This window comes from Camelus bactrianus, chromosome 6 (genome assembly GCF_048773025.1).
Source record: "Camelus bactrianus isolate YW-2024 breed Bactrian camel chromosome 6, ASM4877302v1, whole genome shotgun sequence".
Lineage (NCBI taxonomy): Eukaryota > Metazoa > Chordata > Mammalia > Artiodactyla > Camelidae > Camelus > Camelus bactrianus.
In genome coordinates, this window is record NC_133544.1 from 12,311,215 (window position 1) to 12,331,271 (window position 20,057).

Consider the following 20,057-nt stretch of genomic DNA (forward strand, 5'->3'; position numbering starts at 1 on the left):
AAGACCTCTAGAATATTGGGGGTTTGGCTAACAGCTGGGTCTCTGGGGAGCTGCTGACTTGCAGACATCTGGACAGCATGTTTGGAGAACACTTGTGTGGTTTTTAAACGGGCCACAAGTAGCTTCTGTTTGATAAATGCTTTATTTGACTTGGGAGTTTAAAGAGAGCAGCCTCTGTAATAGTAGATAGGTGTTTACACTTCGCCGTCACCCACTCGACTGCAAGTTCTTCTCCTGATCAGTCGGCAGTCTTTCTCACAGGGATAAACACGTAAACCTTTCAAACCTTGTTATCTGTAGACAAGAGGTCAAGTCTGAGGAGAGAGGGAGCGGAGGCTGTTTTTCTCAGCTCTGCCCTTAAGAATAGGTGACTTCTGCCCAGTCCACAGGCCTCAACTTCGGAGCCTGGTGAGTTTGCCCTCTCCGGGTAATTCCAGGGCCAGCCAATCACGGTGCTTCCCAGCCCTTTTTGGAGCTCATCAAGCTCACGGAGGGCTGAAGCTGCAGGCTGCCCATCCGTGACCTCAGCCATTGGTGGACGGTGACTGGTTCCGTCCATTGCTGGGACCTGCTTCTGTGCCACTCAGCCTCTCTGTCAGCATCCTGGCACTTGGCAGAGCCACTCCACCTCTGATGCCTCTCCTGGCCCGAGCACTCATCAGCGCCCTTCACCCCTCAGCCTTCGGTGCCAGGAGGGCCCCGCATGCCCCTGGGTGAGCCATTGCTCCCTGGCTCACAGAAGTCATTCTCTCTGCTTTTCTCATCCCTGCGCTTACGCCAGGGCCTTTGCCCTGATGTTTGCGTGAGGAAGCTGATTTCCCAGGTCCTGCGTGGATTTGGAGATAGGGTTTGAAGGAGGTAGGCTTGGATGTGGATCTGATTAGTTTTCCGATTTTCTCCCCTTCTAGGTAATACTTTCTAATATTCAAAACAGAAGTCCTAAGCCTGGCCCTGCTCCCCACGATCAAGAACTAGGTTTTTTCCTAGAAACAGGACTCCAGAGAGCCCATGTCCTCTATTTCAAAAATGGGTAAGCCTTCTTCTTTTTTTAAAACAAGTTCCTAAAGAAGAAAATAGAAAGCCTTATAATGCTGCCTTCAGTTTAGTTATTACAGTAAAGCAACTTTAAATGTAAACCACAATTGGAAATTTTTTTTTTTTTTTTTTTTATAAGAATGAACATAGGCCCTTTTGTCTCTTCTCCACCTGGCTCTCTCGCTTTCCCATGAGATCTGAAGGTGGGTGAAGGGAGGAGGAGGCTCTTACATGAGTGCAAGTCACAGTGTGGAGCCCCAGGACCAGTGGGGGCTGTGATGCGAGCCGTGCTTTGGGCTGCCCTTCTGCCATGGGGATGGCACAGGCCTCCCTGCTCTGCTGGGGGAGAAGTTAATGAATTGGAAACCTTGACCCACAGGAGCATCTCCCTTTGAATGGCTGATCAGTTCAGAGAACTGGATTTGCCGAGTCTTGGGCGGTTTTTATGAAAGTGAGTGTGGCTGTGATGCCACCAAGTGCTTTTCTCCTTGAGCTGCCTTTGAAAAGAGTCTTTAAAAGGTTTAAGCGCCTGAATGTAAGGGGTGGCTGTCTAATGCATTTGATGTTTGTTTGCCTTTTCGTATTGCTTTTCTATGAAATGCAATGATTGTGTTCCACATCTCTTCAGCTGTCCCTTGTTTTGACATTTGTGTTGCAGGATAGATGTGCATGGAGGCCAACAGTAGGTACCTGGTTCCCCTGTAGCTCCTCCTAGGCTGTGTGTAGGAGGCCCCTAGAGACCTGTTCCCTTCCCTCTAGGAATAGTCCAGTAGCTCTTTGAACTGTAGAGGGGACATGAGTCCCAGACTTTGGCTAAATGAACAGTAGAGTTGCTCCCTCTTCATTTTTAAGAGTTTCAAACCTTGGGGCGTTGCTCAGGGAAATGGGATTTCATCTGCCTAGTGGCCCAGAGCCACTTGCTTCTATTTTCCATTTGTTGGAGAATAAATGCTTGTTTTCCAAATTCTATTAAATTGTTTTGGAGAAGGCCTATTTTGCTCCAAGTGTTCAGGTTGTCATGGCCCAGAAAAGGCTGCAATAAATACCCCAAGGTTTGGAATGGCTAGGTGGCTTGGGCATAAAGATGCTTTTGAGTTTGAGCTCATCTGCCACTGATTGAGATCATCTGAGTGATGGTGCATGTCCTGTAAGCTGAGTTTCGGGTTCTGCTTTCTTTTCTGTTATAAATAGAGGGATAAGGGAGGGAACGTGAAATATTTTTCTAGTGATCTATTTCTTCTCCCTTTTCACAATAAATGACGGTCATCACAGAGGAACCTCCAACCCTGGCTCTCCTCCCTCTGCCTGTGGGTGTGCCATTGATGTACAAGTCCAGGGGCTGGAATGCATTCTCCTGGGGCTTTCAGGAGTCCTAAACTAATACCCTCTATTGAATTGCTTTGTGAGAGATTGATAAGCGTAGGCTGGATAACTTGTTTTCATCTTTGAAGCCTATTTGTTGAGGAAGAAGAAACAGGGCTATTGGGCTCTGACTTCTTGCCCTGAACCTTTGGATGCCCCCAGAACCCAAGTTAAAAATAATGATGAGAGCCTTGCCCTAGGTGATGGATTACATGCTGGGAATGGCTTACTGGCTCATGTCTCATTTTATCTTCCCCAAGTTCAAGAAGATTCCCATTGACATAGCCAACATCAAGGGACTGCTTGATTTTGAAGCCCTTTCTCTTTTCTTGTCCTCTCTGTCTTCTCCCTGGGCGCTAAAGACCTGTGATGCATTGAGCCAACTACTGTAGAGCGCCCTTGCCAACTGTAGAGTTCTAAAGGCTGGGGTTGTGAGCAGTCATGAGAGGTTACTTTTGGGTAGGTAGAGGTGAGGGCCAGTTTTGAGCCCACAAAATATGGATGAAAGGAGAGAAGCCAGAGGGAGGTTTTGGACATGCCAGGCACTGTCAGGGCTGCCAGACTTACACAGTCAGTCACTCAAGGCCCTAGAGTCACTCCTGGGCAGGGGGCATTCGTTAGGGACACCTACCACCAGTATCTCTACGGAGCAAGTGGGGACAGATGGAGACGGCTGCCGTCCCTAAGCACCAGTGGCTTCCCATCTTCTAATGTGTTTTGCTCCCTTGTCTCCTTTTTTATGTTTCTACCCTTTTAAAAATATGTATCTGGAAGAATATAATGGGCACGATTTGATTGATTTCCGGGAACAGGAAAATGCATTGTGGAAGAGTTTAGCAACAAGAGATACAAACTGATAAAGCGTATCTTTTTCTCTAGAGCTGAAGTATGTTCAGCTTTTTGGTTGCCAAACCCACGAACTTGGATCTCTTTCAGGGAAGAACCTGACCCCAGAACCAGTTCCTGGGCCCCTCCCGATCCCTAAGATCCCAGTGACGCTTTTCTGTTTACCAAGTACTTTTACTTCATCTTGGACCCTCACAGCATTGTCTCTTCCATGTCAGCCAGCACCCTTGTTAGGTTGGCGGGATAAATAGCATTGCCTCTATTTTACTCACAATGACCCGGCTGCCGGGCTTCTGACTTTAGTCCTTTCAGCACTGCCCCACTGCAGAGGAAATGCTGTGTGCAGGGCCTTGGTCGGACCCTCAAACCATGGCCATGTCCATCGCCCAGTCTCTCTTGTGAGAACACTTGACCCGAGGACAAGATGTTTCCAGGGGCTGGTTCCCAGCCTCTGCTGGTTGGTTTTTTCTCATCACTTTTCCTCCTGTCTCATCTGCAGCATCGGTTTCTTCTTCTCTCCTGCTCCCGCTGCCCCTCTCCTCCCGCCTTTCCACCCCCCACTCCCTCGCCATTTTGCCCCCTCCCCCTTCTCTGCAGCCCCCTCGGAGGGAGAGAACCCCTGGTTGTCATCCCAGCCCCACGTGTCCTGGGCGTGGTCTGCCTTGGCAGGCACCCAGTTGATGATTTCACATCAGTTTCTCTTATCCCTCTGGGTGGCAGCAGCAGGCCTGTTAAGGATGAAGGAAACATCTTGCTGAGGCTCTGCAGCGGGTGAAGTCAGAGAGCATTACCCTCCGCTGGCCAGGGCTGCTGCCTCCCAGCTTCCCCAGTCGCCTTGCCCCCAGCAAGCACTCAGATGAGGGGCAGCAAGGGTGCTGGAGCCAGAGGACCCGATAAGGAACCGGCCCTTCTCTTCGCTGGGTGTCAGTTTCTTCGTCTGTGAAATAGGGCCCCTACCGCCCACCTCGGAGGGCTGCGGTGAGGTGCAAATGAGAAAATGCACGTGGAAGCACTTGGCGCAGCGTCAGGCAAACAGCAAGTGGTAAATTGTACTTTCCAGTGATGGTGATGCCCGGCTGACTTCCCGGCTGGAAGTGGGACCGCACGAAGGTCAGACTCCAGCTGACGTGTGGAGGTTCTCGAAGCAGGCATCACTCACGTGATTGTGGAGCCTCACACACCAGTTTTCAAGGAATGGCATTTATTTATGACTGCTGGTTTGTGTGGACTCTGCTCGAGGTGCATAGCAGTTAGCTTGGATACTCCCTAAGAACTGATACCACATGTTTCAGAGAAAGGAGGTGAGCTGGTGGTCTGACATAGTCTCATTGGATGCTCTGGGCGGCACAGCTAACGGCTGAGAAACGGCCTCAGCCTGGGGCTCCCCTCAGCCGTCTAAGAAGAGAAATGTTACCCCCACCTGAGTCCTTGCAGCCAGAACAGCCAGGGGAGCTTGGGTTTGGGACACTGCTGAGTTACTCTGTGCTGTTTTAGGAATATTTAACCACGTCTTATAAACAAAGGGTAGCAAAGGACATTTCAAGTAGCTTTGTTCATGTCTGCCACATCAGGTGTACTGGGTCAGCAAAATGGATTATAGTGTGTGTTTTCCCTGGTTCTGCAGTAGTTTTAATTCAGGAAGGGTGGAGCTAAATTAAAGCAAGAAGGCAAATGAGTGTCAGTGCCTGGGAGAGGTACCTCCCAGGTTGTACTCATTCCTAGGGGGCATCACAGAGTTCTGCCTGGGAGACCCGGACTCAGAGAAGGTAAAAAGGCAGTACGGTCAGACTTTGGACTTCCCCAAGATGCTTGCAGCCAAGCCAGGGAATAAAGTGGGATGGAGGGCTTTTTGGAGTTCTGTTATTATAGTCAGTCACCGCCATGCGCTGACTTTAAATAGACCACTAATTACCACAATGCATTGGCTTTACAAAGTTTTTAAACTTCCCCAGTAATCTTGTCGACCTTTGCAACTGTTCAGCCCTGAAGGCAGGAAGAGGGGCTGGAGGCCTGCGGTGTCCCATGGGCTGCGAGCTTCCTGGGTTTATGGCCTCAGAGAAACTGTAGCAGCAGACGGGCTCCCGCAGTCCCTGTGCTGGTGGGGCGGGTGCCGGCCAGGAGGTAATGGGGCTTTGCTCGAAGCGCTGGTCTCCTCAGGCATTGGGTGACTTGGCCTTGTCCTTTGCATTCTAGCCTTCGGTTTGCCTTCCCTCTGGCAGTGGTAGAAGTGGTCACTTTTTAAACTGTACACTACTTTTTACATTAGGAGTGAAATGCAATGACCATGAGAAAATTCAGACACATTTCCAGTAAGCATTAAGATGTGTCAACTTTCTGGACGTGACATTCTTCAAGAGATTCAGAAAACAAAATGAGCCCGCACTCTGGGAAGAATAGGAGAATAGGAAAAGGGTGAGATTTGAATATAAGTGACTTTAAATGTGGCAGCATGGTTGTGTGAAACGGTCGACAATGAAAGAACACCTAATCACTTTAACTGAGCTGACCTTTCCAGGCCCCTTCGTTCATTCATTCAGTATTTATTCATTCATTTAATGAGGATAAACTGCATACCTATTAGGAGCCAGGTCCTGTCTTAGCGTTGAGGTTTTGATAGTGAAAAGAGAGACGAAGCCCTTGCCCTCCTAGAACGTTGCCTCAGAGAATTAAGAATTGAAACAAGCAGTTGCAGGAGAGTTTGTCTATGTTGTGACAGTGAAAGCCGAAGCTGCCACCAAAGCAAATAAGGAAGCTGCATGTTGAGACAGCTGCAGATCTGGGATGAGGAGTAAAGCTTTGGAGAAGTGGGCTTGAAATGATGTAAGAGCAGACAGACTGGGGAGAATCAGGGGTACACCCCAAGCAGTTGGCAGAAACATGGGGTTAGAACCGTACTCAGTATTGTATATATTCTGCAGAGTATGAGGAGACCACGCTGGGTGGAGCAAAGGTTTATATAGAAATGTGTGGATTTCTACATAAACCTCTCAGAATAAGACCTGGCATGCAGTAGATTTGGTCAGTCATCCAACAAGTATTATTGAGTTCTTAGCAGCACTATTTACAACAGCCAAGGCATGGAAACAAACTAAGTGTCCATCGACAGATGACAGATGACTGGATAAAGAAATTGTGATATGTGTATGTAAGAGTGTGTGTGTGTGTGCGCGCGCGCATGCGTGTGTGTGTAATGGAATACTACTCAGCCATAAAAAAGAATGAAATAATGCTATTTGGCTATTTGCAGCAACATGGGTGGACCTAGAGATTAGCATATTAAGTGAAGTAAGACAGATAGGGAAAGACAAATACATGATATCACTTATATGTGGAATCTAAAGAAAAGTGATACAAATTCTATTCATAAACCAAAACCAAACTCATGGACATAGAAAACAAACTATGGTTACCAAAGGGAAGAGGGCAGGGAGGAATAAATTAGGAGTTTGGGATTAATAGATATGCATTACTACATATAAAATAGATAAACAACAAGGACCTACTGTATAGCACAGGGAATATATTCAATTTCTTTTAATAACATAAAATGGAAAAGAATCTGAAAAGGAAAAAAAAATTATATATATATATATATATAACTGAATCACTTTGCTGTACACCAGAAACTAACATTGTAAGTCAACTACACTTCAATAAAGAATAACATTAAAAAGAAGAGAATAAAAATCCTATACTTTCAATTAGAAAAAAGGTATTTATTGAGTTCTGCTATGTGCCAATACCATGCTTGGTACTAAGTTGGTGAATATAAGACACGTAGTCCAGGTTCTCAGGGAGGAGACAGTGTAGTGAGGGAGACAGTAACCAAGTAAACGAATGTATCTAATTACAAACTATAATAAGTGCTAGGAAATGAATGGGTGCAGCAGATATCAGAGGGCTCCTGCTTAGGTAGGGCGGTCGGGCCAGGCCTCCTGGGGCAGTGACATGTGACCAAGGCTTGAAGGATGAAAAGGAGGTAAATATGCCAGAGCAGGAGAAAGTCTTGCAAGCAGAGAGCCTGCCATGTGCAAGGTCTTGACCCAGTAAACAGCTTGATGTGTTTAAGAATCTGAACAGTCCAGTGTGGCTGAAGCTGAGTTGAAGAGGGGAGAATCACAGAGTCCCTTGGTCTGGCTTACCCTGAAAAGGGCAGATCCACTGTGGCAGCATACAGTGGAAGACTGGGGATTGTCCAAAAAAATCCCCAAGTCACCAGAACGGAGGTGAGGTGACAGTGTCTGGGCAAGGCTTTAGATGCTCTCCTGAAAGTTGACAGTCGTGGTAGGGGACTAGAGAAGTGGGTGGATTTGAGACGTCTGATGGCGCTGGTGTTGGTTGATGGCCCCAACTGGTGTGGGGACTGGCTGATGAACTGGGTTTGAGGGGGAGTGGGAGGGGAACAGAGGAATCAGGGATGACTCCCCAGTTTCAGTCTGAGCAACTGAGTGGGGACTAGGAGAGGGTCAGATCTGGAAAAAGAGAAATCAAGGATTTGCCCTTGGGTGTGCATTATTTGAGTTGCCTGTGAGATTTCCAAGTGGAAGTGTCAGGAGGATATATGAGCACAGGGGAAGTTAGAGCTTGAGTTATAAGTTGAGAGTTTCAGCACATTGATTATATTTAAACCCCTAGAGTGGATGAGATCAGGGAGGGACAGAGTTTAAAGAGAGAAGCAAAGACAGCCTGGGACCCAGCTTGGAAACCTGCAAGAGCTGGAGCTGGGTCAGGGAGGAGGGGCCCGTGGAGGAGCTGCCTGAGGCAGGAGGGACGCCATGAGGATGTGTTCTCCTGAAAGCCTGAAGTGGAAAGTGTGCGTGAGAAGCGGGAAGCGATCGCCTGTGTGAGTGGTGCTGAGATGTTAATAAGGGTAGAGACCAAAGCACTGGACTAGATAACGTGGAAAGCGTCTGTGACCTTGCAAGGACAGAGCGGAAGCTAGACTGGGGGACAGAGCGGAGCAAACAAGTGGCGGCACTGGATGTGCGTCACTTTCAGCGAGCCGTGTTCCCATTCCTTTTCCAAGTGAGTGCTTTCTGGAAGGATGGGTGGTAGAAAGATGACGGAAGACTCAGATCCGGGCTCAGGAACAGGGAATTCATTCTCCAGGTGTGGAGAAGGCATTGATCACAAGGGCAGGGTGTCAGGAAGGGTCCAGACCTGGTGCTCCAGTTGGCAGCAGTCTCCTGCCAGCAGAGTCATGCCCACCATTTCAGCTGGAGTTGGTCTGTTTTACTTGGTTTTGGGCCATAGGTTACATTCTGATCTCAGCAAGAACTGTGCATGCATTTGACCGAGAGGAAGATGGGGTGATGGAGGGAGTCTGTGTAAAGGGGCTACTTCCTTTACTGCAACAGCTTCAGGCGGGAAGTTTATGGACCAGGTTTGTCCTGCAGCCTGGCCAGCCAGGGCCACCTCTGTGATGCCACGTGTCATTCAGGCAGCCACGTGTCTGGAAGACTTTGGATCAGCGCAGCTTACTGTGATAAGCACTTCCCATGAGTCATTTCACTACTAAGGAAATTTTTTATAATAGTTGAGCTGATGGCAGGGTATAGAGTCTGAAAATTCTGGAGCCCAAATGGATTACAGCACATTAAAAAAAAAAAAAGCACTGTCCTTTATAGATGAGGAATCTGAGATCCAGAGAACTCACATTCAATGATCATTCAATAAATATTTATCCAGAACCTCACTAGGTTGCTTATGAGTGCCAAACGCGACTCTATGTGAGTCAGACCCAGTCATTGCCTTGATGGGGTTTACGTTTTGCTTATGGAAACAATGAATAAACAAGGAAATGTGATTTACTCAGGGGCACACAGCTGGTTGGTGGCAGAGCTGGGACCTGTGCCTCCTCCCGACACCCAGCCCAGTTTTCTTACCACTCGGGCCAGACTTACCAGGCCCAGGTAGTGCTGTCTTCTGTAAAATGGCGCTCTGGGCAGCAAAACACCAAAGAATATGTTGCACTTAGAAAACCAGGACTTCTACAGCCAGTCTGCATGTGATTATTTAGGTAATAAACAGCGTCAGCCAAACCTTCTCTATTTTGTTTAAATGTATACTAGGTCTGGCTCATCCCTTAATGCCCATCAAAACTTTAGTATGAAAACAAAAGAATCTTGGTCAATTTTAATTATGAAACTCCAGGACCACTTTCAGTGATGAATTATGGGGAATGAATTACAGGGACGGGTATTCGCTTTCAGTGTCCTTTACACGTGCAAGTACTTGGTGAGTGTTCGAGTCCTGCACTGTCTGAAAGCGTTACCAGCGTTCAGCAAGGTGTGTGCATCGCGCTGGTCTGTCCTTGGCTTCAGCACAAGAATGGGGGTAGGTCATTTTAGTGTTCCAAAGTGCAAGGAGGGGCGGGGAGGTGGGGTGTGGGGAGGGGAACTAATGAACTAATTGGGAGTTAATGTCATCTCATGACGGCCCCTCCCCATGTGGCTTCTCCCAGCTCTAGGCTGCTTCCTTCAGCCACTGTTCAGAATTAGAATTCCCTGAAAGATGAACAGGTACAGGGGCTTGCCCCAGTTCTTCACCTTGGATTTGTTTAGGGTACTGATTTTCTATTTTAATGGGGGCAGGAGGGGAGGGGGAGATTCTTTGTTTGTTTATTCATTCACTTATTTATTCATCCATCAAACATTTATGTGCTAGGAGCTAGGGTCGAGACAGCAACTGATCCCTGTGGATTTTCTAGTCCAGCAGGAAAATAAATAATTACATGTGGGCTTAAGCCTTAGGAAAGAAGACAATACTATTTTTTTTTTAATTTAGCCTTTCACTTTGCAAGTCTTCCCAAAGAGAGATGGTTATACAATAGTGCCTAAACGTTAAAATTGACTTTAATCTTTTTGGTATTTCCCAGTAACTCTTGATATGGTCGGAGATTGAGGCCCTGAAATTTGCTGATTAGATGGCAATATTTGCAGCCAACTCTTGGGTCATGCTCTGGATGGGTGTAGCATCAACACAGCAGGAACACACGGTGGGGCGTGAGGAGTACTGCCTACCTCCGTTGGATTTCAGATGGTTTGTTACAACATTCACTTGTTCTGCCAGCATCTTTTCAGCTCCTACTCCTGGCAGACATATTTCTGGTGCTGGGGGCGAAATGGTGAGCAGCCAGACATGCTTCTTGCTCTCGGAGAGAAACCAGGTCATTATATTCTTGGATATATCACTACACCCTGAGCTAGCGCTCAGGAGGCAAGGTACCCATTTCCGTGAAAGTCCATTTGAAAATGAAGTTGACCTGCACTTGGTGGTTGGGGGAGGTTTTCCTGAGGACATAACTGCGCACCGTCTGAAGATGAATGAATGAATAGGAGCTGACTCACAAGGGCAATGTGGGGTGGGAAGGTGTTCAGACCTCAAAGGGTCCTCCAGCATCAGGGCATCTTGTCCAACAAACCCACCCTTTTTCTCTGCTTTTTCTCCTTAACATTTAACCAGCATCAAATAGACTATGAACAGTGCTTACCAGGGATCTTCTTAGATGCAGTGAAACATTCTGACCCACAAGATTTTCACTGGCCACACTTGGCACCCATGTATTGAGAGAGGTCCCGAACAGAATCGTCAGTTGCCAGTAGGGCAGTGTCAGGGGTTTCTCTCCTACGTGAACTGTGCTCTCCACAGTCCATACGGCCACCCAAGAGCTGTTCTCTTTGCTCCTCCCTGTCAAGTGACAGTTCACATGCTGGAGAAAGAGCTTCACATCAAGTAGGGGTGGGATCTGCCCCGGCTTAACATCTCCCCAAGGGATATGCTCAGTTGTAAGTCATTCACATTCAGGGAAGCCCAAAGCTACGTTGACCCCATCAGATATTTATAGTTCCTTCCAGTCCAGATGCAATTTATCAATCAGGGGTCATTTCTAATATAAGCAATGTTGCCTAGTAACGTAATTGACATTTTATCCTTATTAGGTTTCCAGGGAAACAGAATGAGAAAGTTAACCTAAGGTCAAATTCTCAAGCAGAAGAGGAGAGGAATTTGTTAACTCTTTGCCCACACTGTGTTTTTTCACTTGTCTGTTTATTGTCTGACTCCCATCACTGGAATATAAGTCCTGAGAGTTTTTATCCGTTTTGTCTGGGAGGGCTCTGCACCTTGAGCAGTGTCTGGTATACAGTTGTACGTGAACAAATGAGTGAGTGAATGCACTTCTCTTGTTCAGCTGAGACGGCAGTGGCTCACAGACGCCTAGCAGTGGTGTGTTTTCTTTAACATTAGTGAGTGCAGCGTGTATTTACTGAGGGCTAGACATGCTGATCACTGTGCTAGGTGCGGGGATGTCAGGATGAGCAAGGCAACCGGGACGGGCTTCTCGGACTTGGTGGTAAAGAGGGAGCTGTGCTCTGACTGTCTGGGTCTTCCTGCCTAGAAGATGACGTCCTTCTGTTGAAAGAGGATGAAGTATCAATTTCTTTGACCTCAGTAAGAAATAATATGTTTTCTGGGAGGATCACAGGGACTTCTGCTGTCTGCCTATCTCTAAAATTGGAGGCTGTTTCCAGTAACTTTGGCTTTTTTATGACACTCCTCAAGCAGACCTGACGGACTCTTTCATTTCTGAGAAGCTCCAAATTTGGCAGAATTTTGGTGCTTGTGGCCCTCTTGACTTAAGCCTAGCGTGTGCACATCTGGATGGGATTCCAGAGTTCCCACAGCAGGAAAGAGAATGATCATCTTCCATGGTTTAGTGTTGAGAACATTTGCTCCCAGAGCCTCCCAGACCCACATATTTTTTAAGAGTATGTAGCTCTTTGAGTTGAAACCTCACGGGGGGAGGTTGGACACAGAAGCCTGCGAGGCTGTTTAAGTGTGGCCTTTGTAGGCAGCCCCTCGAGGGCAGACTGTTGAAATGACACATGTGTGTTGGGAAAGAGGAATTCACATCCTGTCTGGTCAAGAAGGAAGCCAGATTTCACCCTCTCTGAGCCTGTCAGACTGTGGGGAGCTTTCTCGGTAATTTAGTGACGTCTGCGCCGCAGAGTGGGTCCAGATGCATCTGCCCGGGAAGCAGGGTGGATGGGAAGGGTGCGGGGAAAGTGCGCAGCGTTTGTGTTCTGGCTCTTGCCCAGAACACAGCTCATCAACCTGCTTTTTCCCTTCCGTGATTTAGATGTCAACTGCATTAATATTTTATATGAGGGCAGGGTGGGAGGCGGAAGCCCCAGCTCTTTTCAAGGGATATTTCCTACATATTTCTTTTTAAATCACCATTTTTTTCTCCATTCCTTTTTTTTTTTTTTTTTTTTTTTTTTTTTGCAGAGGTATTTTCAGTCAACTCTTAGAGCTGCAGAGAGATTGAGCTAAAGCCCAGAAAATGACTGAGACATCTTTGGAGAATTTAAGACTTTTCTTAGGAAGGACTAGAACCTTCTATTGAAAATGAGAGGGGCCATAAATTTTCTTATAGATACCTGCCTTTCAATTTGTGTAGCAATGTCTGCCATAGATCTGTACACAATAAGGAAATCTACAATATCATTGTATGTTCTCACGCTGCATTAAATTGTAAGATTTTTTTTAAATTAATAAATTATTTTTTCGATTGACATTTGGTTTTTCCACCTTCCTCTCTGTTTTAGATTTGAATTTCTACCTTTTATTTCCAGGTGGCTTTGGTGGTAGTTCTCTAGGCCTGGCACAGACACACTGTACCTTCCTCCTGTATCTTCTCTTTGCTGGCAGGTGCCTAGTTGTTGGGTATGGGAGCTGGTTCTCCTTTGAATCTCCCTGGCAAATTAGCATCAGAAGCAGCAATCTGCATGTTGGAAACAAGCAGTTAAAATTCCAGGAAGAATCTGATGCTGTGTTTCTTCTAAAGAATACCCAGAAAACTCATTAGCCAGACTTGGTAAAACCTCTGAATTACCGATTTTTTTTTAAAAGATGCAATTATATTGCTTTCAAGTACATTTTGAGCTAGTTTAAAAAAAAAAAAAAGCTATTGCCTACTCAATTCCATGTATGTTTATTGAGAGCCTGCTGGGCGCCAGGCACTAGGATAAGCTCTGGGATATGAGGTGGATAAAAAATGTTCTCTGAACTCATGGGGAAGACAAGGATGTCGACAAATAATTATAACACCTGGTGAAAAACACTATAATGAAGAGATGGGCTGGGGGAGAAGGAGAAGGGGGGGAGGAAGGAGGAAGGAGCACTTGTCTGGGTGAGTTTATCAAGTTTCTTAGAAACATTGACATTCGAACTTGGTCTTTGAGGAGGGAGAGGGTACCCCCACCTTAGGGAGGAGCGGAGGGGAGGGATGATAGTTGTGATTGAATGCTAGGGCTACCAAGCATTGTCCAGTGGGTAAAGAGCACTGACTCTGGATCCAGCTGCCTGGGTTTGAACCCTCCCTCTTACGTTTGCAAGCGCTGTGACCTTGGCAAGTCACTTAGCCTTCCCGTGTTTCACTTTCCTCACTTGTGAACTGGGGATGATAATAGTACCTGCTTCATAGTGTTGTGAGGCAGATTAATTGAGTTAGTAATTAGAGTGTGTTTGCACAGAGTCTGGCACATAGTAAGCACTATACAAGAGTTTGATAAATAAATTAGTAAAACCCTGCAGGGTGAAGGTTTGTTTTTTTGTTTGATTTTGGTCAGCCCCCTAGAAAGATAGGTAAGAATTGGCAGCTGAGAAATCTGGGAAGAGGGTAACAACAGTGCCAGCATAGTTTTGGGACCTTCTCATGTACTGACACAAAAACGACACAGTAACCAGGTAGCAAAACCCAAGACGCAGAACTACATTTACAACAAAACTAGATGACAAGGTAAACTCATGAACTTCCAAGTACAAGGTGATGGGGACAAACTCAAACCACCAACAGCTGTAAACTAGCATGTTATTTGCATTTGTTTAGGAGAAACAGAAGGAAGCAATAGGGTATCTGATGGACCTGAGAACAGGAGACCCTGAAATAGCCAACCAGAATTGACTGGAAAGCTTGTCTGGCCAGTTTGAGATTTGCAGCTGAAAATGAGAGGCTTTTGCCAAGTGAGATCTGAGGGGCTGGGGCAGTCTGGTCCCTCTGAAGACCTGAAACTGACCCGCTAGGGCTCTTTGCTGGGATTGGGCCCCACAACGAGGAGAATGCTGAGCGTGGAATGAAAGTTGACCAAGAAGTGACACAAGAGAGAAAAGAACAGTAAGGTAGAGCTGAAAAGTGGGAGGAGGGGAGACAGCCAGGAATGGTCATAAAGCAAGCTGCTATATTTTTTTAAGCAGCTTTATTCAGTTATAATTTATATATCAAAAATTCACCTGTTGTAAACACATCGTTCAATTATTTTTAATAAATTTTTGCAAGCATTGTGGTCATGGGCACAATTCAACTTTAGAACATTTCCATCACCCTAAAAAGTTCTTCGTGCCTATTTGCAATCAATCCCCACTCCTACCCTGAACCCCCGATAACCTGTCTCTGTAGATTTGTCTTTTCTAGAAATTTCACATGAATGGAATCACAGAATATATAGTCCTTTGGGTCTTGCTTCTTTCACTTAGGATGATGTGTTTGAGGTTTACCTGCATTAGAATGTATCAGCAGAATGTATCTGTAAGTCACTCCTTTTTGTTGCAAAATAGTTACTCCATTGTTTATCCATTCACCAGTTGATGAACATTTGAACACTTTCCACTTTTGGCCTATTGTGAATAATGCCACTATGAACATTCAAGTACAAATCTTTCTGTAGACGCATGTTTTTATTTCCCTTAGTAAGATTCATAGGAGTGGAATTGATGGATCATAAGCTGATGTTTAATTTTTTAAGCAACTGCCCAGCTGTTTTCCAAAGTGGCTGTACCATTTTGCGTTCCTACCAGCAATGTCTGCGATTTGCAGCTTCTTTCTGTTCTCTTCAACACTCAGTATTACCAGTTTTCAAATTAAAGCCAGTCTGGTGGGTTTGTAGTGGTATCTCATGGTGATTTTGATTTGCATTTCCCTAACGATCAGCGATGTTCAGCAGCTTTGTGTGTGTGCCTGTAGCTGTTCTTATAACTTCTGAGGTGAAATGCCTGTTCAGATCTTTGGCCTTGTTTTCAGTTGGGTGGTCTTCTTACCAGGTTGTAAGAGTTCCTTATATATTCTGGACACAAGTCTTTTATCAGATATACAATTTGCAAATATTTTCTGCCAGTCTATGGCTGGTATTCATTTTTTTTTTTAAATTATGTCATTTAAAGAGGAAAAGTTAATTTTGATGACGTCCAGCTTACCAGTTTTTCTTTTTGTGGATCATCCTTCTGGTGTCATGTCTGAGAAATTTTTGCCCAATCTAAGACCACAAAGATTTTTCTCCTATGTTTTATTCTAGAAGTTTTATAGTTTTAGCTTTTACATGTAGGTCTGTAATCTATTTTGAGTTAGTATTTGTGTGTGGTGTGGGGTAAGGGTCTAAGTTAATTTTTTTTCCTTTTTGCATCTAGATATTCAGTTGTCCAAGGACCATTTGTTGAAATGTCAACTCTTTCCTATTAAATTGCCTTGACAATTTAATTTAGTAAAAGATAATTAGTAAAAATAATTAATTGAACATAAATGTAAAGGTTTATTTCTGGAGTCTCTATCTTGTGTCATCGTTTTGCATGTCTATTCTTAAGCCAATAGCACAGTGTCTTAAATATGTAGCTTTATTGCAAGTTTTGAAATTAGATAACTTTAAGTCTTCTGACTTTGTTCTTTTTCAAAATCATTTTGGCTATTCTCAGTCTTTGTTATTTCCATATACATTTTAAAATTAACTTGTCAATTTCTAAAAAAAAAATAAATAAAATAGCCTGCCAGGATTTTGATCAGGATGGCAGTGAAGGTCAATTTAGGGAGAACTGCCGTATCAACAATAGTGAATCTTCCAATCCAGTGTCTCTTCTTTTATTTAGATCTTCTTTAATTTCTCTAAAAAATGTTTTGTAGTTTTTATTGTACAGATTTAAATTTTTTTTTTAAATTTGTTCCTAAGTGTTATTCATTTTTATGCTATTGTTAATGAAATTGTTTTCTTAATTTCATTTTCAGGTTAGTCTTTGTTCTCAGATAGAAATACTGTTGATTTTTGTATATGGATGTTGTATTTTGCAACCTTGCTAAACTTATTAACTAGTTCTTATAATTTTTAATAGATTACTTAAGATTTTTACCTATGGGATCATGTCATCTGAATAAAAACAGTTTTACTTCCTCCTTTCCAAACTGTGTGTCTTTTTTTTCTTTTTTTAATTCTTATTTTCTTCCTTTCTTTTTTTTTTTTTTTTTTTTTGGTGGGTGAGGGAGATAATTAGGTTTATTTATTTGTTTTTAGGGGAGGTACTGGGGATTGAACCCAGGACCTTGTGCATTCTAAGCATGCACTCTACTGCTTGAGCTATATACCCTCCCCCTCAAACTGTATGTCTTTGATTTCTACTTATTGCCGATGGCACTGTCCAGAACCTTCAATACAATGTTGAATAGAAGTGGTGAGAGCTCACATCCTTATCTTCCTCCTGCCCAGTCTTAGGGAGAAAGCATTCAGTGTTTCACCATTAAATGAGATGTTAGCTGTGGGTTTTTCATAAATGCCTCTTTAACTCTAGTGATATTTCTTCGCTTGAAGTCTGTCTTAAGCACTCCAGCCTTCTTGTGGTTACTGTTTACATAGTATATCTTTTTCATCCTTTTACTTTCAACCTATTTGTGTCTTTGAATTAAAGCACTTCTCTTGTGTGTCTCTTATAGATAGCGGATAGTTGGATCTCGCTTCTTTATCCAGTATTAAAAAATGTATTGATTGGAATGTTTAATTCATTCACATGTAATTTGACTAGAGATGTGGTGAGATTTACATCTGCCGTTTTGTTCTTTGTTACCTATGTGTCTCCTGTTTTTTTTGATTCTTGTTCCTCCCTGTTACCCTCTTTTTGGGTTAAACAAATGCCTGTTAGTGTTACATTTTAATTCCTTGGTTGATTTTTCACCTGTAGTTTTAAAAAAGTTTTATGGTGATTTCTCTATGAATTACAAAATACATCTTAATCTATTTCAAGTTAATACTGACTTAATTTCAGTAGAATATATAACTTGGCTCTAAGATAGCTTCACTTCCCCCCTTCTTTTGCTGTTAATGTCTCTGTATGTTATAAACACAGCAATGTGTTATAATAATTATTCCCTCATACAATCTTATTTTTCATAGAAATTAAAAGAAAAGATTTTAAAATACATTTATATAATATTTTATGTTTACCCACATGTTTGCATTGCTAATACTCTTACTAATTTATTCCTGTGGGTTCAAATTACCCTCTGTGGTCATTTCCTTGTAGTTTTAAGGACTTTCTTTAAAATTTTGTATCGGGCATGTCTGCTAGGTATGAATTCTCCCACTTTTTGTTTATCTGGGAATATCTTTATTTTATCTTCATTTTTGAATGACAGCTTTATATAGAATTCTTGGTGATAGTTTTTTTTTTTTTAATTTTATCACTTTGAGTGTATCTTCCATTACATCTGGTAAGAAGTCACTCAATTTTAGTGTTGTTCCCTTCTCCGTGATTAATTATTTTTCACTTGTTACTGTCAGGATTTTTTTCTTTGTTTTCCAGCAGTTTTATCATTTTTCTTTAGCTTTTTTCCTCTTGTTTCTTTGGATTGGATGATTTTTATTCATTTATCTGTAAGGTTGGTAATTTTTCTGCCATCTCAAAGCTGTTGAGACCATTTAGGGAATTTTTCATTTTAGTTATACTTTTTAAACTTAAAATCCCCATTTGGTTAATTTTTATAGTCTCTGTTTCTCTGTTGAGATTCCACACTTGGTAAGTCATTGTCATCTTATTTTCTTTTAATCTTTAGACATAGTTTCTATTAATTCTTTGGTCACTTTTCAATAGCTTCTTTTAAGTCTTTGTCTTCTAAATTCAATATGTGAGCCCATTAAGAGTGAGTTTATATTAACTATTCTTTTTTTTTTTGAGCATAGATCATGCTTTCCTATTTCTTTGCATGTCTCATAACAGATGCAGTACAACCAATGACTAAAAACTGAAAGAAGAATGCTGATCACATATGCAGAAAATAAGGTTTTCAGACTTTCAGTAATCATAATAATGGTGGTATGATTAGTATTGCTATTTTGAAATGTTTTTGTATACCATAGAGTGAAGCAGATTAATAGTTATGGAATGTTCTAATTCTGTTTCCCCCCATGTCTTTGAGAACCAGGATTCTTGGTATGGAAGAAAGTAAAATAGATTTACGATAGAAGAGATCAAGGAAAAACTCTGTAGCCCTACATTTGAATGACTAAATTGGAAATTTCAATATGATATCATGGGGTATCTGTATGTGTGTTTTTGTGTGTATTTGTGTGTGCATGTGTATAGGTATACACATATATGTGTATGTGTGAGAGAGAGACACACACACATACACACACACACACACGGGAGATCCTTTAAATAAGTCTTTCAAAGAAGAAAGGAGAGGAGAAGTGGTCTAGCTTAGTGACTGACCCAGTAGCAGTGAACGTCCCTAGTGCCTGGATTGTGATCTAGAAGTAGCATTTTCCAATAAAAGAAACCTCATTCCAGTCCTGGAACAGGAAATGAAGAAGATGAGCCTGTGTCATCTTTACAAGCCAGATAGCAAAAGAACTATCAAAGATTTCTATGGCTGTGTTTTTTAACATGAAATTCAGGCCATATATGGGACAATTTGAGTTTCAAGGAGGATAAAAATTGCAGTAGTCTCATGAAATATGTTTAAATTCATGAGTTCTAATTCAGTATCTAATGAAGTAGATGAAAAGAAAGAATCAAACATTTATCCTACCTTTACTATATGAACTGGAAAACCAAATATTAGATAAAAGGGAACACCTCCCTATAAAATGATTCCAGCCAATAAGTGAGAGAATTAGAATATCACCATCTGGTAACTCCCAGTGAATTAGTGTCTCTAACCATCGAGCATCAAGGGCTGCTAATGTCAAAAAAAGAATGACAGCCAGATCAGACGTGCCTCCTGGTCGAAGCCCACACCACCGCCGAAGTCTTGCAAGGGGCTGAACCTGAATCAGTCAAGCCTCGAAATCCAGCCTCCAAACGCAAGCAATACAAGGGACGGAGGGATATACCCAGCTGCATGACTGCGTGGTTTTCCAGCCGGTGGGCAACTCTACAGGTCAGACAGTTCAGATTCTTTAACAGATGGATCATAAGGAAAAGAAAGAGGTAGAAAGGAAACCTGTGGATTGAGAGATTTTAAAGACTCATCAAGTAAGAAAAAGCAAGCAAGACTGAACTATAGTGCGGGGATATATACTTGAGTGATAAAGTCATAAGGAGATGGAATGAAGCGATGACTCTGAAAGTCAAGGTGGCAGTTACTTTTGGATGGAGGGAGGGGGCCTGTTTATTGGGATGAGGTGAGTGACAATGGTCTTTTTTTAAAAAAAAGTTAGGTGATAATTACAAGGGGTTTTGCCTTTTAATAATTCCCCAAGCAGTATATTTGTTTTACGTGGCTCTCTGTATCTTTATTTTATATAAATAAAAGTTTAAAAATAGTTGAGGTGGGGGTCAATCAAAGATGGGATAGAAGGAGACCAGCAGGGGACACGGTGGAGATCCCTGCACTGGGTATCAAGAGGCCAGGGTCCTTGTCCAGGCTCCGCCGCTCACTCGGTGCAGTTGGCAGGCCTCTCCTGTCCCCTCTCTGGGACCTGTTCCCTCCTCTGCCAGCTGAGGGTAACGAAGTCCTGTCTGCTCACTTGGTTGGGTGGAGAACCATCTGGAACAGT

The 20,057-nt window shown here is 43.4% G+C and overlaps 1 protein-coding gene across 7 annotated transcripts in view; it reads left to right on the top strand.

The window, feature by feature from the left end:
* TTC7B (tetratricopeptide repeat domain 7B) overlaps positions 1 to 20,057 on the top strand; it is a 225,336-nt gene that overhangs the window by 64,635 nt on the left and 140,644 nt on the right. For 6 of the 7 annotated variants that reach the window (XM_074365147.1, XM_074365148.1, XM_074365151.1 and 3 more), the window contains one exon: positions 909 to 1,030. The exons of the other annotated variant lie outside the window; for it this stretch is intronic. In XM_074365147.1, coding sequence (XP_074221248.1) covers positions 909 to 1,030 — 122 coding nt within the window. The remainder of the gene's footprint in view (positions 1 to 908; positions 1,031 to 20,057) is intronic. 7 annotated transcript variants of the gene reach the window in all.